The sequence below is a fragment of the Hyaena hyaena genome, unplaced genomic scaffold (genome assembly GCF_003009895.1).
Source record: "Hyaena hyaena isolate Hyena2069 unplaced genomic scaffold, ASM300989v1 scaffold_656, whole genome shotgun sequence".
Taxonomy (NCBI): Eukaryota; Metazoa; Chordata; class Mammalia; order Carnivora; family Hyaenidae; genus Hyaena; species Hyaena hyaena.
The window spans coordinates 844,679-868,789 of NW_024081286.1; the positions used below are offsets into that span (position 1 = coordinate 844,679).

At 36.1% G+C, this 24,111-nt stretch overlaps 1 protein-coding gene and 1 non-coding gene across 2 annotated transcripts in view; both read left to right on the forward strand.

Annotated features, from left to right (window-relative positions):
* MALRD1 (MAM and LDL receptor class A domain containing 1) overlaps nt 1-24,111 on the forward strand; it is an 800,662-nt gene that overhangs the window by 569,056 nt on the left and 207,495 nt on the right. Inside the window, 1 exon segment of the mRNA XM_039216734.1 lies at nt 21,407-21,564. Within this exon segment, the coding sequence (XP_039072665.1) occupies nt 21,407-21,564 (158 nt within the window).
* On the forward strand, nt 16,577-16,685 carry LOC120219856. Its single transcript, XR_005525416.1, has one exon. It is a non-coding gene; the product is annotated as a U6 spliceosomal RNA (small nuclear RNA).

Genomic DNA, 24,111 nt, shown 5'->3' on the forward strand with positions numbered 1-24,111 from the left:
CAGACATGGGCCCAGGAAGAGATTATCATGATGTAATTATAGCATAAAAAAGAGGCAAAGTCATGCTTAGATTTACATAGGATCAACACTATAGGTTTGCAGGGGGAAATAAAGAAAGAGAACTCCATCCAAGAAGAAAAATATGGAGCATCACTTTTTGCCTATCTGCTTGCTTACTTACTGCCCCTTGGTCCCACCACCAAAGAAAGTGGTTCTCAAATGTGGGTGCATATCAGAACCATCTGAAGAATTAAGAAAACATACTAATATCTATATCTGTCCACAAAGATCCTGGTTAATTGATTAGTATCATGGCCTGGGCATCAAGATTTTTAAGAATTAGTCATCAGATTTTAGTGTGTAGCTGAGGTCAGGAACTACTTCCCTACAGAGAAACATACATCCCCAGCCGACCTCTGTAGCACCTGCTGTTTCCTTCTCCCAAGGGAGAAGCCCTTTAGGAAAACAGTTCTGCCTAATAGCAATGGAAATTCTTTCAAGTTACCTACACGAAGCAACAACAACGAAAGCCTTCATTCAACAGTTTTAGTGAGTAACCAGAAATCATCAGGTAATTAAAGGCAAACAATAGCAATGAAAGAGAGATGTGAAAAGACAACAATTATCCCCAGAGGAAATGGATGACTCAATGTAGTGGACATTTGTTATATTTTCCCCTTGCTCTTTAGAAAGCTGTTAATGTGTTTATTTAATACTGAGCTGTAGGACCCCATCTCATCCTGCTTCTCACGGACTTGGGAAGAAAGCTGCCAGTCAGATGCATGTCTGGGAGACTGATTTAGAAGCAAGCGGCAGTTATCTACCTCCATTTACCCCAGCATGCTGTACATGACTATAACCATTTTTATGTGCAAAATGATATAAAAAGTTAGGAATATATATATGTGTATATATATATAATATAACATATATATATATATGTTAAACATAATACAACATATCATATGTATATATAATAGATACATATATATTATGTATAACATGTTATAATTAATGTTATATATATTAATATGCATCCTGTTGGAGCATATGACTGGCTCAGTTGATAGATCATGTGACTCATGATTCAGGGTTGTTAGTTCAAGCCCCACATTGGGCACAGAGCCTACTTAAAATAAAAATAAAAATAATAATAAAATATGTGTCCTATTGACCAAAAATTTAATTACAAAAAAGGAAAAATAGTTATTTTTAAGTCTAAAATGCTAGTTATGAAAAAAATCTAATCTTGTGGAACTGTATACTGATATACTTAAGGAGATCTAATTTGATATCCAGGATTACTTTCAAATGAGTGGTGTTGAGAATATAGGTGGTAATACAGAGGAAGCAAGACTGTGCGTTGAAATTGTTGAAGCAGGGTTTTGGGTAGGTAGAAGTTCATTATATTATTCCTTCTACTTTGGTAGAAATTTGAGATTTTCCAGTAAAGACATTTAAAAAACTTGTTCCCTCAAAATATGAATGTGGCTTAAACAAAGTGAGAGAATAATGACAATGTGGCATCTAGCATGAAATAGGAACTGGGTAGTCAGAAACACCAAAGGAGTTGTAAACAGGTGGAAGTGAAGACACAGAAATGATAATAATAAAAATAATCTCTTCCCTCGATCTTCAAATTATACTGAGAGATCAAAGAACTTAATTTGTAAATCCCTCTTTTACCTATTCCTTCAATAATATATTGGAATTTATTGTGATGCCAATTCAAAACAGATTTCTGTTCAAAATTGGATGTTTTTGGATACCCCAAGGGGAGTTAATTACTAATGTACCATAATAATAATAATCACATGGAAGTCTGGGAAGAGTATTAAAAGGAAATGTGATTTGTGTGATGCTTCAGCATTGGTATGGTGAAAAAGTGTTTTCCCCCATTCACTCATTTAACAAATAATTGTCTAGTCCATTTTTTGCCAGCCACTGTTTTAGGTAATTAGAATAGATGTAGGTCAAATCGGAGGAAGATCTCTGCCATCACAGTTAACGTTGTAGCAGCAGGATAGAAAATCAATATCATAATATAATATATAAATAAATTATATATATACTATATATAATTACTAATTATCTATATAATATATTATATATAATTGTTAGTTGGAAGTTGATAAGTGCCATGGGGGGCAAATGGAGAAAGTAGATCAATAAAAGAAGGATCAGTCAGGAGCTAGAGACCGGTAGGGGGCGGGGGGAGGAGGTAAATTAAGGTAGTCTTCATGGGAGTCACTAGAATGAGGGGCCTGCATTACTGCTTTCAGTTTTATAAAGAGTTGAACGGATGTTGAATAGTTGCTCTTTTAATCCATTCATTCAAATCCAAGGAAAATAATTTTTTAAACAAAATAACAAGAAAATTCAAAGGGATGTAGAAAAAGGGAATTAATATCAGTTAAGTGTCTCCTAAGAGTCAGGCAGTGTAAAAAAAAGATATGCATATTATCTCATTTAATCTTTTTAAAACATTGTGACGTGGAAGATATACATTCTTAGATTTAAAAAGTTGATCAAGTCCATGGGCATGACTGAGCAGGGACACTTGAATATCAAACTCTCTGACTTAAAAGACTTCTATTGCCTACACTGTGCAATATGATAGCTGCTAGCCACACAAACTATTGAGCCCTTGAACTGTGGCTGGTCCAAACTGAGAGGTGCTGTAAGAGTAAAACACACATTGGACTTCAAAGATGTAGTACAAAAAAGACAACATAAAAATATATCAATATTTTTTGTATATTCATTACATATTACAATAGCACTTTGGATACATTGGGTTAAATAAAATATATTTCTAAAACTTCATTTTTAGTCTTTTATTTTTTTAATTTTTAAATGTTTATTACTTTTAAGAGCGAAAGAAAAACAGAGCACAAGCAGGAAGGGGCAGAGAGAGGGAGACATAGAATCTGAAGCAGGCTCACGGCTCTGAGCTGTCAGCACAGAACCCAACACAAGGGCTTGAACTCATGGACCATAAGATCATGACTTGAGCTGAAGTCAGACATTTAACCAACTGAGCCACCCAGGAGCCCCTCTTTTTACTCTTTTAAATGTGGGTATTAAAAATTCTAAGACTACATATATGGCTCATGGTACGTTCCTATTGGATGGCCCTGTTCTGTAATACACTGCAGGCATAGGGAAGGCTTTCCTTTCTCCAAAGTGACTAAATCACTAGACTCAGTTAAAGAAATACTAGAAAGCACCCGTGTCTGGATATCTTTGACGTTGGGCAATCTCTTGTTTATGAATTCACACACTGCCAGCTAGGACCTACAAAGATGATCTATTTAGCTTCCAATCTCTTTTACGTGGAAGATGCTTATAAAGCAAAGTGGTGTAATTGTAATAATCTAATCCAATATATTACCTTCAGAATATTTCATTATGTATATTAACAGAATACATCCATTAAATAGTGCCACAGTCTTCTTATGTTATCAGCAATTTCCACATCCAAAAATAATGGTTTTGGCGTTATTGCTCAAATATGATAGTACTTTGCTCCATAATTTTCAGGTTCATTATTTCATCATTTTACAAGTATCCAGGCATTATAGTTTCTCTAAAAGGAATTTGCCAAATTCATATTTATTTATACACTTTACTTCTCAGTAGACTAATAAACCATTAAACTTATTCCTTTCTATCTTCTCAAAAACTTTTTTTCTTTTTCCCCTTTTTTCTAAGTTTTCTAAAACTGTCTCCCTCTTACCATATCATACTTTTGGCCTTCAAGCATCACAATTCTCTTACTTTGAAAAGAAAAAAAATTAATCTCCTGACCTCACTGTCACTTTTAAGTACTATTTTTTTATTCTTATATCTGAAATTGCCATTCCCTACCCATTTATTTGTATTCTCTACCAATATACACACATCTTCTTTGGTTCCCTACAATCTGTCTTCTGCAAAAATTATTTCCTTAGCAAGTAATTATTGGCCACCTGCTCTTGGTCACTGATCTGAATACAGTAGTGATGTGTGTTTACCAAAAATGCTTTCAGATCTCATGGAGCTTACATCCTAGCTCCTTGAAGACTTCATGATTTTACAATCATGCTGACCTGATTCTTATTGTTGCACTTCACACTACTGATCAAGCACACCTTCTAGAAGATTCCATCTGCAGTGGACCATGATATGTATTTCCTGGTGTTATACTTGTCTTTGATGCTTTTTCTTCTTCGTTCTAAAACCTAAATGTGAGTCTTACCCCGTATTCTGACTTTTAGTGTTTGTATCTTTCTATACTTTCTCTTTTCTCAGAGTTTTTATTCTGTCATTGCTAAAATTTGCAAATTTCTGCATGCCTCTAGTCTCTATTTCAATGTTCTGGTCTCACATTTTCACTTGTCAGCTAGATAATTTCCATTGTCTCCAAGTCACGTATCCAAACTCAGACTTACCTTCCTTTAAGAAAGAATCTCCTCCTGCTGCTGCTAATATTTCTGTTATTTACGCTGTTATTGTTTAACACAATTCTTCCTCAATTTCATTATCATTCAGCTCTTTATTCTCAACTTACATGTTTTAATTTTTTTATAGTTTTTTTTTTTTAATTTATTTCTGAGACAGAGAGAGACAGAGCATGACCAGGGTAGGGGTAGAGAGAGAGGGAGACACAGAATCTGAAACAGGCTCCAGGCTCTGAGCTGCCAGCACAGAATCCGATGTGGAGCTCGAACCCAAGAACTGCGAGATCATGACCTGAGCCAAAGTCAGACAGTTAACCATCTGAGCCACCCAGGCACCCCTCAACTTACATGTTTTTAACTTCTTTGCATTTTCACTTCTGTCATCTTAAGTAACTCTGAGGCTATTGCAAATGTCAAGGAAACTCCTCTCCAATGCAAATATTCTCCTAAACAGGCCACTCTTCACACAGATGCAGAATTAATATCCCTAATGGTGACTCCTGGTCCTACAGATGATCAGAAGCCCTTCATTGACTCTTCGGGCAACATTGAGGGCTTTCTGAGTTCTTCCCCAAGTTGAATTTCTGACTTTATTTCTCCAACAAACTCTTGTGTTCTTGTTCCTCAGATAGGTTCCGGGTGTTATAAATGTCCCCTTTCGGTCATATCATTGTTTTAGGCATGAGATGTAATTTGTGGTTGATAGTGAATACAATGTGCCAGGTGAAAGGGACTAAGGTAAACAGGCAGGCCTGCTTTGTGAACTTTTCTGTTTAAGGAAGTAAGGTCACGCTTACTATTTACTGTTTGTACTGTTACAGCAGAAGTCAGAAAGGATAATTTCCTCCAACACCGTGGTTCCTCTTGCATCTCCCTTGTGGTGTTTTGGTTTCCCTAGCAACTTCTATTGCTTTTTATTTTCTCTTCTTTGTTTTAGAGAGACAGAGTGTGTGCTTGCACTCAAGCAGTGGGGGGAGGGGCAGAGGGAGAGAGAGAATCTTTTTTAAAAAATTTTTTTGTATTTATTTATTTTTTTAGGGAGTGGGTGGGGAGAAGAGAGAGAGAAAGAGACACAGAATCTGAAGCAGGCTCCAGACTCTAAGCTGTCAGCACAGAGCCAGCCCGGGAATCAAACCCATGAACTGCAAGATCATGACCTGACCCAAACTTGGATCCTTAACCGACTGAGCCACCTATGCACCTCAAGAGAGAGAGAATCTTAAGCAGGATCCATTCTCAGTGTGGAGGCCAACGCAGGATCCTGTAACCCTGGGATCTTGACCTGAGCCAAAATCAAGAGACAGATGCTGAACCAACCAGGTGCCCTCCCTATAGCAACTTCTTAAATAAGGTCAGAGAGGGGCTCCTGGATGGCTCAGTCAGTTAAGCAGCCTCTGGACTCTTGATTTCAGCTTAGGTAATGATCTCACAGTCTGTGGGTTCAAGCCCCGCATTGGGCTTTGTGCTGACAATGCAGAACCTGCTTGGGATTCTCTCTCTCCTGTCTTTCTTTTGTCTTTCCGCTCCTACCCCACTTGCTCTCTCTCTCTCTCTCAAAATAAATAAATACACTTACTTAAAAAAAATAAAAAATAAGGCATGAGAGATGGAGTTCTTTCCACTGCAGCACCTGCCAATGTATAGGAGCCTATTGATGCAGTGGTGAGGAGGAGACGTGTTGAGTGGAAAGGTCAGGGTAATGTCAGCCTTTCATGATTCTGTGTTCTATCCGTCTTCCAGTGAGCTTGTTCTCTCTCATTGGGACCTTCACAAGCACTTCTCAGCTCTCCCTGTCTGAGGAAAGATAGGAAGTCTAGACTTTTTAAAAAACATAGGCACGTGTCAAAATGGCTACTTTTCACTTTCCCTTTCGAAGGGAAACAGAGGGAATTTTTCTCCAGTCTTCACTGTGGGAACTTGGCAGGGCTTCTGGAGATAACACTTTGGAGATGCCCTTGAGGCCCATCCCCCCCCCCCCCCCCCCCCGAGTTCATATCTCTCAAGGTTTTCCACACAAAGCCTCCAGACATTTGTTAATTACAGGTTGCGTTTCCCTCACCCAGGCCTGGGTCCATTAGTGGTTCCCGCTCCTGTGGTTTTGATCCACTAACTTGTGATTCTCTGTGTCTGTCTTTCTGTCTCCAGCGGTTTTCCCTGTGATGTCTACCCTAATTCTCTGCTAGATGTAACAAGAGTTTTTAATTCTTAGTTTGTCTGGCTTTGTTGTTGTTGGGAAGATGAAACTGTGCTTCCTAAGCTTCTTTCATGCTACAGTGGAAACCAGAAGTATCCTCTTACTGATTTTTTAAGAATGAACTTCTGCCACTCTAAACTGCTTTCTTTGCCTATTTCCATCTCCGTTAAATTCTGTAACATCTTAATATAATGGCATGTTTTTTTATAAAGTCTATTCTCCCAATTTAAGCCACCGTTTACCAGTTGAACTATGTGGCATTTACAACCTACAACATTTAGTATTAAAGACTCACAATAAATGAAGTGAACTGAATAGTATTATCCCATCTGGTAGATGATGAATAGGAGACACAATGGGAATTCGGTAATTTCCCAAAGTCAGAACACTTGCAAGTATCAGAGTTTGGATTTGAACCAAGATAGTCTGACCCAGAATTTGTCTTCCAAATAGTACATGCTGCTAGCTGTTTCTGGTTTGTATTTTAGATTTGTTGGGGTGTGTTTCATATTGTCCCAGCTATAACCTGTCCATCTCCTTAACAGCCAAATACAAGACATGGCACCTTCTCTGTAGTAGTTATCTAATCAGTAACTTGTGATGGGTTGTCTGTCTTATACTACAAGAATCATCTTTACATCTATTTTCTGAATTTCCCAGGAGAGTAGCACTAATTTGCAACTTTGTCCTAAGCATTTTACATGTTGTATATCACATGTAAACCCCATGAGGTAAAGTACCTACTATAATAATCTTTCTTTTGGGACTCCTGGGTGGCTCAGTAGGTTAAGCTTCTGACTTGGGCTCTTGGGCTCAGGTCATGATCTCCCAGTTCATGGGTTCAAGCCCCATGTCAAGCTCTGTGCTGACAGCTCAGAGCCTAGAGCCACTTCAGATTCTGTGTCTCCCTTCCTCTCTGTCCCTTTCCCACTAGCTCTCAGTCTCTCTTTCTCTCTCTCTCTCTTTCTCTCTGTCTCTGTCTCTCTCAGAAATAAATACACATTAAAAAGTTAAAAAATAATCTCTTTTTGCTTTTGAGTCAAAGGGAATTTACATTGGTTGTGTAAGGCCACATACTAAATAAGTAGTATAGTCAGGATTTGAATGGAAGCCTCAAGCAAAAGTGTCTGCAAGCTTAACCATTGGACAACACTGCCCGCAGTTTCTGCTTGTTACGTATTCATTAAAATAACCTGATAATACTATTTTCTATTTCAATGAAAATAAATCTTCTGTTCTCATTTGCTTTTTGTGCTTTTTTAGGTAAAATGGCTCTGAAATCTAAAAATGGCAGAACTCATACCATTTCTCATTTACCTAAAGGGATTATATTAAACTTTATTAATTCTGCCTTCCTACATGACTAGGAAACAGTTTTATTTTTAATCTCAATTTGGCAAATAAAGTCAAGTTACATAAATGCTGTTAGGCAAATGCATGTTTCTAAAGGCATCTTGACAAGACAATGACACATAAAGAGGTTCTTTAGAGTTCTTTCATTATTATGATTAAGAGATTCAGACTCCTTTGTCTCTACCTAGACTTATAGTAAGTGCCAACCAATTCGATTCATACAGCACCTTCATTTGATTGAGGTATTCTTGCTACTGAGCAAATTAAAAGCTTTCACAATAAGATGGATGTATCCCATTTTGGCACGTCTCGACTCTAAACTTTATTATTATATCAAATCAATGATTACTGAGGGGTACGGTTTATAGCACCAAAATTTGGAAATAGTAAATAGTGTTAAAATGATACATCTTTTTGAAAAAGTGGTTTTTAATAGGTAATAATTACTCTCAACAAAGAGGAATGCCTGAAAAATAAACGGTTAGAAAAGGTAGAAATAAAGAAATGCCAAATCTATTCATTATACAGCCTTTCAAAAAGCAAATCAAAGTGATGTAATGAAAGACATTTTCATCAAATGCCATAAAAAATTTCATTTGACTCTGGAGTCACAGTATCTGTGGTTGCCATTTTGACAACTTTAAGGAAACTTTTGTTCTCTCTCTGAGCATGTTTATATTTCATGGCCTTTACAACTTGCAGACGAAAAGAGATTGAGGGCATTTCAACAGATAATCATCATACCCCGCTCTGTTGTAGAGTGAGGGACAGGCAGAAATTATAGAGGATGTGGAACCAAGCTAAGTAAGTCTAACTCTGAACAAGGGAGCATTTGCTGTTTTGAAAGAGAGGCTTACTGCATCGCATTTTAAAAAACCATTAGGCAGCTTTATTTTATGAGCAAAGAAAAAAAAAAACAAAAACGACTAAAATTGCCTACAATTTAAAGCGGGAAGTGAATTCAGATCACTTGAAGTGGGAAATTGTCTTTCATGATGTGACCCTAGTAGAAGTGAGTGTGATTCTTCTGAGGGCACTGGAGCTGAAAAAATATCGTATTAACTGTCTTTTTATAAAAGAAATGTCAAATTTATTACCTTATGGCATAATAACTCGAAACATTTTCAAAAACTCAAGATTGTGGCTAGTAACATCTAAAAGACAAATTGGAGTCTTCACTGCATGCCAACACCAAAGTGAGAAAGATGCCCGCGATGTACACTGATAGATTCAGAATGTGGCTAATATGTTTTGTTTGGCAATCTAATGTCGAATAACGATGGTATTCTGAAAAAAGTGGTGCTAAATTTACACTATATGACACTAAGTGACCCCAGTTGTTGTTGTTGTTGTTTTATGTTTGTCTTTCGTTGAGAGAGACAGAAAGACAGAGGGTGATTGGGGGGGGAGGGTAAAGAGAGAGGGAGACATAGAATCTGAAGTAGGCTCCAGGCTCTGAGCTGTTACACAGAGCCCGACACGAGGCTTGAACCTACTACGAACTGTGAGATCATGACCTGAGCGGAAGTTGGACGCTTAACCGACTAAACCACCCAGGCACACCAGTGGCCCCAGTTTTTCTTAAATGCATATAATTCTTTAAATACTTTTTAAGGTAAAAATTGAATATTAATGAGAAGCTTCCATCCAGTCCCTGGTTTTAACTAATTAATACATGACATAAAAATCTGTACACTAGGAATCTTAAGAACTTGTAATCTAAAACCTGTACAAAGGAAATTGAAGTATTACACTAAAATGTACAGAAAATGTCAGGAGGCCAAGTTTAGGGAGAGGTAACATTCAGATATGTTTAATAAATGCCCACATTCCAGAGTACTTCATCTGGCAGTATTTAAGATTTTTTTTTTAACATTTATTCATTCTTGAGAGACAGAGAAACAGAGCATGACTGGGGGAAGGGCAGAGAGAGAGAGAGAGAGAGGGAGAGAGAGAGAAGGAGACAGACAGACAGACAGACAGAGACAGAATGGGAAGCAGGCTCCAGGCTCTGAGCTCTCAGGACAGAGCTCTACATGGGGCTCAAACCACAAACTGTGAGATCATGACCTGAGCTGAAGCTGGGCACTTAACTGACTTGAGCCACCCAGATGCCCCTATACTGGAAGTATTTAATTCAAGTTTTACAAACCTAATTTAACGCATTCTGATATAATATGACAGAATTAAATAACTTTTAAAATGGCCAACAGAAAGCTGTAAAACAGTCTCAGATCAAACCAACTATCAAAAAATTCTGCTTCTGTAGAAGTGTATCCCATGAATGTTGGGGAAAATAAGCATTAGGAAAAATAAATGTAGTATAGGAAATGAAGGTGCTTGATCATTCCAGAGTCACATATAAGTAAAGTCAAGTGGTTCAATGATTTACCACTAAATTCTAAATATGTGTGGCAGTTGAGACTTTTAAGCTTTATTATCTGCTTTAACAGATTTGGAACTTTGTGTGGGAAGCTAGATTGACCTTCCCCAAGGATTTTACTACATATATAAATAGGTACCTCTCAATGAAGCAACTGAAAATTTATAAATGTTTGAAAGTGGGTCTAGTCTGAGTGTGCTAGATAAAGAATGAGTCTATTTCTGAAAATATAATTCAGTGTAAGCTTTTATAACTTTGTGATACAGTACATAGTTCCTGGATAATTCATATATTTCTATTAATAATTTTAAGAGGCTAAGCAAGTTTTCACCCTTATGATTCTGAAGAAATAATATAGCATTGCAACACATCTGTTCCCCTTATGAAGTCAAGCTTGAATATGCTGGGGTTCTAGAATTAAAAATCCACAATGACTAAATTTGCAATGGTTGCTTCTAAATTGCCAGGCAGAGTTGTGTATTCTTAAATTTTAAGATGGATAAAAGTTCACATTTGCCTGCATTAATACATCAGCCAGGAACTAACTTTGGTAATTTTTGTGTTTGACTGTAGGATTTTATAAAGCCAAATTGAATATGCAAATTAGAAGAGGCTAGGTTGAGTAGACTTTGAAAACTCACCCAGAGTCCCCTAACTAATAATCGGAATTGTTGCCTTTGATGCTTAGTCTTATATAACACTGGTTGTCTTGTGCTGAAATAAATATGCTGTGGTGAATGGATGGATTATTATCATCCCCAGTGAATTACATGTTTTTACATTAAGTTACATGACACAGCCCTAAAATGCAAACATTATATTGTTTTACATTCCTTGCAATGATGCCATATTTTTACCAAGCTGGTTTTCAGTAGTTACTATGATAAAAGTAAGTACTGGGGAAAATAAGAGTGAGATAGGAAATAAAGGTTGTCATGTTCAATGTGACTTCAAGGTTTGAGAGTTTGGACGGTGCCTAATAAGTACACTCTCCAGTGGCAAGTAATTGTAGTTATTTAAGAATGATTTTTTTTTCCCTATTTGTGTGTTTTGGTCTCGATGCCTGCAGTGTTGTTAGAATATTAACAGGTATTTAGTTTTCTGGACTTCCTTACTTAATAAACAAAACCAAAATATTGCTTCCCATCTGGGATGCCATGAAAACATTACTGAGATGCTGAGGATGCTGTGACCAGAGTTATGTGAGGAGCCCAGAGGCAGTGACTAAGGACGGAGAATTTGGGTAGACTATGTTCAAGTTGCCCTGCAAACTTAAAACCTCCTTTTTAGAAATAAGTATAACACGATTAAAATTCTGAAAAGAGACATTTGAGTTAGTGAAGGCTTAATGCATGTATGCAATACAGGAGGAAATTTACCAACATACAAGGTTTTAAATCAGAATTCCTAATTTTTAAAATTGATTACATTTGTGCCCATCAACACAGTGACCACTTTTGCCAATGCTCTATTTGAGTTTCAACATCAGGTTAGCAGTAAAGCATGGAAAAATATATATTTGAAGTCTGAGTTATACATGATTTGTTTTTGAGATAGAAGTAGATTAGTTCTCATTATGTATGTCATACTATTTAAGAGGTGAGCTCTGAAATGCAGTTTTATACAAACATATTTAATGGTAATTTACCTTGTTTGGAATTAGGTAAAACTATTTCTTCATACCCCAAATAGGATGAATGGATTCCATGATTCGTTTTAACTATATGAGTGAAGTTATTATTATAGCTAGTTGGACTATTCTAGATTCTCCTTATTCAGGATAATGTTGTAAAAGTTTGTCTGGTATTATACTCCAGATGCATTGGCCTTAAGGGTGTCAAAGGCAATAAAATGACAGCACATTTAGATGTTCTTATTTAATCAAAGATAGCATAGATTTAAAGAATGCATGTTTTAATGAATAAGCCATAGTTTTTAGTAGATGTGACAGGTGGAGTCTAGGTATCTTGGCTGTGCATGACACGTGTATGTCTTCATTTTCCAAATAGGAAAACAAATATATGACATGCTTGGAAAGAAATATGAAAGCAACGTTTTCTGTGGCTGAACTAAAAATTGTGTACAATTTTCCTAATCCAATATTTGTTAGTACATGCATTCCATAAAACAGTGAGGATAGAAGACAGTTCACTCATGCAAGCCAGGAAAATTTTCAGCTTGTTTCCACTACTATTTTATACTGAGGAAAATCTTCCAGCGGTAATTGACATGTCCTGTTCCTTGGTTATTTTTCTAGACTAAGATTTTTTTTTTAAATTTTGCCAGTCTCTATGAAGTATTCTAAGTGAAGAGAAATATTTTCATTAAGGAACTTAAAAAAAATAAATGTGAGTCACTTCCAGTGTCTGATTTGGCGTGTAAGGAGCTTGGAAGTCATTATTTCCTTCCTCATAATAAGAAAAGAAAATAATAAAGCTGAATGAACTAAAAATCAACAACTTTTTTTTTTAGATTTATTAGATAATTGAGGTCTCAAGCCAAACCACCCCCAGCTTTGAGATGAGAAGGTGGAAACAGAAAATCACAACATACGGGAGCAGACGCCCATGAACAGAAACTTCTGCAGGAGTCAGTACGGGGCAAGAAATCCTAAACTATAACCGATGAATTACTGCAGGCTCAGAGTGGATAAGTTGGAGAGATAGTCCAGGGGGATTCAGTGTCAGGGAGTCCCCACACTTTTGTCAGTTTTAACTTCAGGAGCCTGAAGATCAGAGAAAACTCCTCTCTGTTTCAGCAGGTGGAGAGAGAAAATAGCCATTCTGAAAATTTCCCAGAGCATTCTGTACTACATAACAAAGGCTGCCTTCAAGAGAAACTGTTTTACCAGCACCTAACTGACCTAAGGGAGGAGATACCCAATAGCGTGTGAGAGATGGGAGAGATTACTGGGAAATTCCGTTGTTTCCTGTACTATTCATGAATTCGTATAGTGATATTTTAAACAGGACTTGGGCTGATTGTGACGTATATTACAAACTAAATATTCATTACTAGAAAAAGTTTTTTTAAATGTTGTATATGATTGGTATGCTAAGAAATGATAAAAAATGCAATCATATGCTCAATTAAAGTCAAAGAGACCAAAAAAGAGTGAATGAAAAAAAAAAAAAGAATAACTGATTTGCAAATAATAAACAAATAAGGTAAGTGTTAATTCCAACTATCTCAATAATCACCTTAAACGTGGCTGATTTATATTCACCAGTTAAAAGACAAACAGAGAAGTTGAAACCAAAATAAAGAACCAAATGTCATCAATAAGAAGCCCACTTGTAGTATAAATACAGAGGTAAATTAAAGGTGAAAGAACGGGAAATATATTGGAAGAATGCAAAAAGATATGCTATGTCAACATTAGTAAAAAGAAAGTAGCTGTGGCTACATTAATTTCAGACAAAGAAGACTTTAGAGGAAGGAGAATTATCAAGGATAAAGTTGGGGCCTATAAAATAATAAAAAGGTCATTACTCTAAGAAGACAAAACACCCTTCAGTGTGTAAGAACCTATCATCAGGCCTTCAAAATACACAAAACAAACCTAATAGCACTGTAAGGAGAAATAGATGACTCCACTCTCACAGCTGGAAACTTCAACACTCCTCTGTCAGTAATAGGGCTATCAGGCAGAAGTCAGTAAGGATATAGTTAAACTGAACAGCACCATCAGTCAACTGGATATTTTTGTCACTTTTGAATACTTCATCCAACAACAGCAGAAAATATTTTCTTCTCAAGCTCACATGAAACATTCACAAAGGCAGACTACATTTGGGCCATAAAACACATCTTAACAAACTTAAAAGAAATCCTAAATGTGTGCCTTCAGACCGCAGTGGAATTAAGGTAGAAATCAATAACAGAAATATAACTGGAAAATTCCATAATACTTGAATATTAAGCAAGTAGACTTCTAAATAACATGAGTCAAAGAAAAAAATCTTGAGAAATTTTGAAGTACTTTGAATTAAATGAAAAAGCAAATACAACTTATACCAATGGGTGGGATTCCGTGAAAGTTGTGTATAGAGGGAGATCTTTAGCATTGAATGCATATATTAGAAGAAAGATCTAAAAATCAATAATCTGTTTGCAATTTAGGAAGCTAGGAAAAGAAGAGTAATTTAAATCCGAAATAAGCAGAAAAAAAGAAGTAATAAAAAGTAAAGTAGAAATTAATAAAATTGAAATTAGGAAATCATAAAATAATCCAGTTAAGAAATGGGTAGAAGACATGAAAAGACATTTTTCCAAGGAAGGCATCCAGATGGCTAATAGACACATGATGCTCTACATCACTTATCATCAGGGAAATACAAATCAAAACCACAATGAGATACTACTTCACACCTGTCAGATTGACTAGAATTGACAACACAGGAAACAACAGTTGTTTGCAAGGCTGTGGAGAAAGAAGAATCCTCTTAAACTCTTGGTGGGAAAGCAAACTGATGCAGCCACTCTAGAAAACAGTATGGAGTTCCTCAAAAAGTTAAAAATAGAATTACCTTATGACCCAGCAATTGTACTACCAGGTATTTATCCAAAGGATACAAAAATACTGATTTGAAGGAACACACGCACCCTGAGGTTTATAGCAGCATTATGAACAATAGCCAAATTAAGGAAAGAGCTCAAATGCCCATCAACTGATGAATGGATTAAAGAAGTTTTGATGTGTGTATATACATACATTTATATATATAACTATATTAGTCATAAAAAGAATGAAATCTTGCCATTTACAATGATGTGGATGGAGCTAGAGTGTATTATGCTAAGCAAAATAACTCAGAGAAAGACAGATACCATATGATTTCACTCATGTGAAACAGAGTGGAGGGAGTGGGGGAAACAGAGGCAAACCATAGAATAGATTTCTAATTATAGAGAACAAACTGAGGGTTTCAGGAATGGAGGTGAGTGAGGGGATAGATTAAATGGGTGATTGGTATTAAGCAGGCCACTTGTGATGAGCACTTGGTGTTGTATGTAAGTGATGAATCACTAAATTCTACTCCTGAAACTAATATTACACTATATGTTAACTAACTAAAAGTTAAATTAAAACTTGAACTTGAAATGAAATAAAATCATAGAGAAAATCAAAACCAAAAGCTCGTTCTTTGAAAAGATTAATAAAATTGAAGAGCTTCTTGCCATAAAAACTAAAAAGAAAAGAAAAACAAATTTGTAATGATCAGAAATAAAAGGTGAACCAGCATTACCCATAGGCACTAAAAGGATAATAGAGAAATATTATGTACAACTGTATGCCCACAAACCTGATAATCTAAGTAGACCAGTTTCTTCACACACAATCTACCAAACTCAGGTGAGAAATAGATAATCTGAGCAAGCCCACATCTAATGAAAAAAATTCATATATAATTAAAAATCTTCCAAATCAGGGGCATCTGGATGGGTCAGTTGGTTAAACGTCTGACTTTGGCTCAGGTCATGATTTCATGGTTCATGGATTCAAGCCCTGTGTTGGGCTCTGTGCTGACAGCTTGGAGCCTGCTTCCCATTCTGTGTCTCCCTCTCTCTCTGTCCATCCCCTGTTCATGCTCTGTATCTCTCAAAAATAAGCATTTATTAAATATTAAAAATAAAATCTTCCAAATCAGAAAGCACTAGACTTAAATGGATTTACTGGTGAATTCTCCAAAACATTTAAAGAAGAAATTATACCAGCTATATATACTCCAGAAAATTCAAGCAAAAGGAACATTTCTGACCTTATTCTATGAGACCAGTATTCCAAATTAAAAACAATGACATTGCAAGAAAAGGAAACTACAAGTCAATATCTCTCATCAACATAGATACAAAAGTTGTCAACAAAATATTAGCAAATCTAATCTAATGAAAACAAATATATATATATATATACGCATATATATATACATACATACATATATATATGTGTGTGTGTGTGTGTGTGTGTATATATATATATATATATAGCATAACCAAGTGGGAATTATTCCAAGTGTGTCAGCCTGGTTTAATATTTGAAATGCAGTTAGTTTAATCCATTACATCAACAGAGGGAAGCAGAAAATTTATCCTAACATTGTCACAGAAAAAGCATTTGACAAAATCCAACATTCGTTTGTGAAAAAATACCTCAGTAAACTAAGAATTAAAGTGAATATCCCTAATTTGATAAATAATATCTACAGTGCTTCTTCAGCATGGTGAAATTGAAATGATACAGAGAAGATTAGCATAGCCTCTACATAAAGATGACCCATGAATTCATTTTATATATATATTCCATATTTTTATGGTGACTATCATTGATAATCTGTATTATATATTTGAAATTTGCAATGAGAGTGGATCTTAAGCATTCACACACACATGCACACACATATACACAAAGTGGTGATGGATGTGTTAATTAACTCAGTTGTGGGAATCCTTTCATAGTGTGTACATGTATCAAATCATCATGTTGTACACTTTAAATATATTTCAATTGTGTAGTCATCAAGACAGTATGGTACTGGCACAAAAACAGACACATAGATCAATAGAAGAGAGTATAAAGCCCAGAAATGGACCCACAAATATATGGTCAGCTCATGTTCAGCAAAGTAGAAAAGAATATCCAATGGAAGACAGACATTCTCTTCAACAAATGGTGTTGGGAATACTGGATGACAACATGCAGAAGAATGAACTGGACCACTTTCTTACACCATAAACAAAAATAAATGCAAAATGGATGAAAGATCTAAAAGCGAGACAGAAAACAATCAAAATCCTAGAGGAAAACATGGGCAACAGCCTCTTTGACCTCAGTTGCAGCAATTTCTTACTAGACACTTCACTGATGGCAAGAGAACCAAAGCAAAAAATGAACTATTAGGACATTATCAAGAGAAAATCTTCGGCACAACAAAGAAAACAACCAAATAAAAGGCAGCCTATGGAATGGGAGAAGATATTTGCAAATGGCATATCTAATAAAGGGTTGGTATCCAAAATCTATAAAGAACACATCAAACTCAACAACCCAAAGACAAACAACCCAGGTAAGAAATGGACAGAAGATATGAAGAGACAGTTTTCCAAAGAAGACATCCAGATGGCTAAGAGGCACATGAAAAGACGTTCAATATAACTCATCATCAGGGAAATACAAATCAAAACCACAATTAGCAATCACCTCACACCTGTCAGGTTAGCTAAAATTAAGAACACAAGAAACAATAGATTTTGGCAAGGATGTGGGGAAAGGGGAACCTTCTTGCACTGTTGGTGGGAATGAAAACTGGTACAACCATTCTGGAAGTAGGAAGTTTCCTCAAAAAACTAAAAATAGAACTACACTATGATCCAGAAATTGCACTATTAGGTATTTACCCAGGGGATACAAAAATACAGATTCAAAGAGGGTACATGCACCCTAATGTTTCCAGCAGCATCCTTATCAACAATAGCCAAACTATGGAGAGAGCCCAGATGTCCATCAATTCATGAATGGATAAGGAAGGTGTGGAATATCTATATGTATAGATCTATAGATAAAAGACCCTATAGATATAAAGATCTATAGATATAGATCTAGATACAATGTAATATTACTCAGCCATCAAAAAGAATGAAATCTTGCCATTTGTAATGACATGAATGGTGCTAGAATATATTACGCTAAGAAAGTAAGTCAATCCGAGAAAGACAAATAACATATGATTTCACTCACCAAGAAGATCTAAATAAATAGGAAGATATTCCATGTTTATGGATGGGAAGAATCAATATTTTGAAGATGTCAGTTCTTCCCAATTTGATGTAACATATAATGGAATTCCAGTCGAAACTCCAACACATGATTTTGTAGATATCAACAAACTGATTTTAAGTTTTATATGGAGAGACAAAAAGACCCAGAATAACCAATACAATATTGGAGTATAAAAACAAAGTGAGAGGAATTATAATTCCTTATTTCAAGACTTAGTATAAAGCTATAGTAATCAAGACAGTGTAATATTGGTAAAATGATATACAAATAGATAAATGGTACAGGACAGAGAGCTCAGAAATGGACTCACACAAATAGGATCATCTGATATTTGACAAAAGAACAAAGGGAATTCAATAGAGAAAGCATTGTCCTTTCAACAAATGGTGTTGGAACAACTGGACATCCAATGCCAAAAAACCCACAAAACAAACAAACAAAAAAAACCTTGACAAAGAACTTACACTTTCCATGGAAATTAACCCAAAGTGGATTATAAACCTAAAAGAAAACGGTAAAACTATAAAACTCCTAGAAGACAAAATAGGAGAACAGTTAGGTGCCTTTGGGTTTGGTGATGAGTTTTCAGAGACATTACTTCAGTTGTGAATGAAAACAAATTGGTGAGCTGGACTTCATTAAAAGTAAAACTTCTAGGGGCACCTGGGTGGCTCAGTTGGTTGAGCATCCAACTCTTGATTCTGGCTCAGGTCATGATCCCAGGGTCATGGGATCAAGCTTTGTGTCAGGCTCCACAAAGAACATGGAGCCTGCTTAGGATTCTTTCTCTCACTCCCTCTGCCCCTTTCCCCTGCTCATATGCACTCTTTCTCTCTCTCAAAATAAGAAAAAAATAAATTAAAACTTCTGCTCTGCATAAGACACTATTAAGAAAAATAAAAGATAAGACATCAACTGGGGAAAAAATTGCAAACCCATATCTGCGAAAGGATTGTGCCCAAAATATAAAAATAAGGCTTAAATATAACAATAAATGTAACAATTTATTTTATTGTTAAATATAACAATAAAAAACCCAAATAAAACAGACAAAAGATCTGAGCACATACCTTATTGAAGAACATATACAGGTGGCAGAGAAGTATAAGAACAGAAATGATGAACAATATGTTATCAGGAATATGCAGATTGAAATGAAAATGAGATATCGGTGCCTACCTATTACAAAGCAACAGTCCGAAAACACTGAAAACACCAAATGCTGATGAGGAAAAAGAGGAATGGGGACTCCCCTTCATTGGTCATGGGGCTGCAGAATGGTACAGCCAGCTTTGGAAGACAAGTTGGCAGTTTTTTACAGAACTAAACATAGTCTTATCATACGATCCAATACTTGTGCTCCTTACTATATACACAAGTGAGTTGCAAACTTATGTTTATACAGAAATGTGCATACCGTTGCTACAAGAACTCTATTCATAATGACTAAGCTTAGAAGAAACCAAGATGTCCTTCCTAGGTGAATGAATAAACTAACAGTGGTATATCTATACAAAGGAATATTATTCAGTGATAAAAAGAAATGAACTAGCAAGCCACAAGAAAATATGGAAGAACTTTAGATGCATATTGCTAAGTGAAAGAAGCTAACTATAAAGGCTATATACTGTATCATTCCAACTATGTGATAGAATAAAAAGACAAAACAGTGGATATAGTAAGAAGACCAGTTGCCAGGTGTTTGGTGGGGAGAGAGGGAGGAAAAGACAAAGAGGTGGAACATGGGATTTTAGAGCAGAGAAACTATCCTGTACAATCCTGTAATGGTGCATGCATGTCATTATACATTTATCAAAACCCATGGAATATACAAGGGAAAGAATGGACCCTAATGTAAACTATGGACTTTACTTAATAATTATGCATCAATATTGGTTCATTCATTAATTGTAACAAATGTACTGCACTAATGTGAGATGTTAATAGTAGGCACATTGCATGTGGTAGACAGGAGGAGGAGGAGGGGATACACAGAACTGTATGATTCCTCTCAACTTCCTTTAAGCTTAAAACCACTCAAAAACATAAAGTCCATTATTATTAGTTTTTTAAATGGGTACAAGTTCAAGAAGCAATTCCTTAAGAATTTCATCTCTGTTTAGGCCTTATGAGGACTACAACAGGAGGTCTCATTTACCACATATTTGTATTTACCAACAATCCATATGGTGAAATAATGTTCTTTATGAACATGAATAGGCAAAACCTCAGGTCATCGGTTGGTGTGACTGTGTTTGCCTAACTCTCCTTTGTTATTCACTCTGGCAACTTCTATTTTTCACTCTATTCAAGGGAGGGATGCACAAGTGTCCCTTCCATTGAAGAAGTCAGTGTTGTGGGGGATAAAGGTAACTAACATACTGATTCCTCAAAGGCTACCAAATTTACCTGACGACCAGCTCTTACATAGGAAGGCTTCATAAAAGAAGCCTCTTGTACTATTAAGTCACAAATCAGGATTTGAAACCACGTACTTCAGTAACAACACTAAAATATCACAGGAAAAAGGGAAGACCTTTAATTAGAAAATATTTTAATAGCTTTGATTTAAAACTACAAATATTTAACCTATGAAAGTGTTTATATGTATAGTTCTTTCATTCCTTCCTAGCAAAAGCCATGAAGGGCATAGTAGCTATGATGAATTCTGACAATGATGGCTATAGAAAAAAGATCCATTGGTGTTTAAATAGGAGAGACCTTTCACACACTGATGCAGCTGAGGAGAATAGAAGTTATTGCTCAGAAATAAAATAGTGTGGTGACTTTCACAATTATATATTTTTTTACTGTTACTGCCATTCACTACTATTCTGATCAGTGTGGGACTCAGAGAAACTGAAAATGAGATACAATACCAACTAGCCGCTAGTACCCTGTGTCCCTGCTCTACTTACAGCATACAAAATATTTTACTTGCTTGAAACTGACAGGTTTGAGCAAGTTAGAAGAAAAGGAATATACCTTCAGAGTCAACAAAAATATTTGATGACTTAATTCAAAAGTCCTATATTCAGGTGAATTTTGTGAATCCTATAATCATAGTGATTTTTTCTTCTTCTTTCTTGGTTCAAAAGAATGAAACATTATCGATACATGACTTCACAGAAAGAAAATGAGTTGTGTTTAATTGTGGGGGGGGCAGGTGAAATTTGCACACGGTTTAAATATATTCTGCCTCATGCTGTAAGATCTATCATTGTACTGATAGAGTTGCATTCATCTATTTCCAGGTAGTGGCCAGCACTTCCTGTATGTCAACTCATCTGGCCCCAAAGAAGGACACACAGCAAGAATCACTACTTCCCAATACTTTCCAGCAAGCCTCGGAATGTGTACCGTTCGGTTCTGGTTCTACATGATTGATCCCAGGAGTGCGGGGATATTAAAGGTACAAAAGGAAGGCAGAGATTCGTGTTTCACTGAAATATTCATAGAATGTGTTTAAACATTTTTTAAAAAGATCACACAACACCAATGATGATTCCATTACTCTCTCATTTCTTTCTGGGACAGTGGGATTTGGCAAGCAGTGCTGTCGTTCATCTTAATCTCATTCAAGATTTATCTCATTCATGGCTGCCACCTGAACTCAATTATGGCGCATGCTATTTAAAGGATCATCTAGAGATAAAAGAGTATGGACATATTCTGCATGCATCTCCACTAACAATTTAGATAGGGAAAATGAGGAAATGTGATGGGAGGGAAAATGATAAAAAGAATTTTCTTTCCCAAACAAGGTAAAGGCAAAGACATTTAAGATCTTAAGCATATCTCAGCTTACTCTAAAAACAGCAGGTTTGCTCCCATTTTTGATTAATTTAAGACAAGAATCTGCATTAGATGCAAATGTATTTGAAGAAGCAGGTTGCTACATTTTGACTTTTCATCCTATGAAATAGCAGCAAGCTTTTCAATCAGCCAGAAGCAATTTTGAAATCTTGATTTCTAATTGAAAGATTATTTATCAGAACACAGAGCCTGGTGTTATTGCTTTGTAATTATACGGCCACCTGTTGTCTGAATAAGTATAATTGGAATCTTTGACTTTATCTCACATATTGTCCCTTGTAAACAATAGCAGTTATTAAGTGATTTCTATCTTTCAGGCTGCGTATTGTCGACTTTGTATGTGCTCTACCTTTTGATTCTCCCATTCACCCCATGAGGTAGTTTATTTCCCCCAATTTTATAATAAAAAAACTGACCTTTGATAGAAAAGAGAGCTTTTTAAGTAAAAATACAGAGAATTTGTGCTGATTCTACATGGAGGTCTGTATTCCTAAAGAGAAGACAGGAAAAAAACAGCAGAGAAAAAGATTCATTATTAACAGTTTAGAAATATGAATAAATGAAGATCGTGTGAAGATTTTGGTTTTTTTTCATTGTTTCTATATACAACATATGAAAACTCAGTAGATTAGTCTATTGCTTATGCTAAATGTTATCCAGGGTAATCTATAACCACTAATCCTAAAGAGGGCCCTCAATATGTTATTTCTACTGATGTTTTATTTATTTTTTAATCTTTATGAATTTTTGAGAGAGAGAGAGAGAGAGAGACAGAGCATGAGCAAGCAAGGGGCAGAGAGTGAGGGAGACACAGAATCTGAAGCAGGCTCCAGGTTCTGAGCTATCAACACAGAGCCTGACGTGGGGCTCAAACTCATGAACTGCTAGATCATGACCTGAGCCTAAGTCGGAGGAACACTTAACTGACTGAGCCACCCAGGCACCCCACTACCGATGCTTTAAGATATGATGGGCATGGAGGAGGGCACTTGTTGGGATGAGCCCTGGATGTTATGTGGAAACCAATCTGACAATAAACTATTTAAAAAAAAAAAAAAGATGCAGAATGCTGCAATTGAAGAGGACACAAGTCAGTGATTGTTACTTATGGAAGCAAATACCAGTGGAAAAGCCAAGAGACCTTTCAACAGAACATGAGGAGATTTCAGTCATTTGCTGACAAAATGTTCCTTTCTCATTTGAAAAAGAGCATCCTTATATCTTTTAGCTGTTCACCAGCTAGTCAGTAGTGCTACAGACTGAATGTCCTCCCCCACCAAATTCATATGTGAAATCCTGAGACAGCTATTTCAGTTACCCATTGCTTTTAGCCATGTTTCTATAAACATGCAAACTTTGAAAAGGAACATTGGCCTCACGTCTTGATATTTGAGACCTTGCTTTTGGTGACTATTGTTTTTTCTAACCAGAGAGCGGCAGCTAAGTGTAGCAATGCCTTTACGTTCCAGGTAGCCTTCAGAGAGGCCTCCTGGGAAGGAAAATACATATTCTCCCCAGGAGAATAATATATATTCCTGGGGGAATATATACAGCCTGACATCTGCTTCTTGTAGAGAAATTACCCTCCTATACTACAATTGTCTTGATAGGGTTGACTCTCATTGTAGGCTGCTTCTACCACCTCGACAGCTGACTCAAGGCATAGCCTTCTCCAGTGTTTGGTGCAGGTTATAGGAGGATTTGTCTTTCTTCTGTATTACAAGTCATAAGGATGTAGGCTAGATTTGGGCTATTGGAGGCCATCTTTCCCCATGCGGGAGTGAGAGTGTCTGAGAAAGAAGCTAATATAGAGAAGCACCACAGCTAAAGAAAGAGGAAGAAACAGAATGGTTTTTGCTCTGTTTAAATCCTGGATCCTACTTTGTCTAAGACAGTGAAATTCTGTTTGTTACTTGCTACTGAAAACTCCTAACTTTAACAGAAATCTAAAAGCAGCTGTTTTCATGATGTATCCTTAGGTCACTGATGAACATAAGGGACGAGTCTTACTTTCTCAACTATCGGTCTGGAAAACCTTTTGTGTGTGGTGTGTGTGGTGTGTACACACACCACACACACATACACACACACACTTTTATATATATATATATATATATATATATATATATGTATGTATGTATGT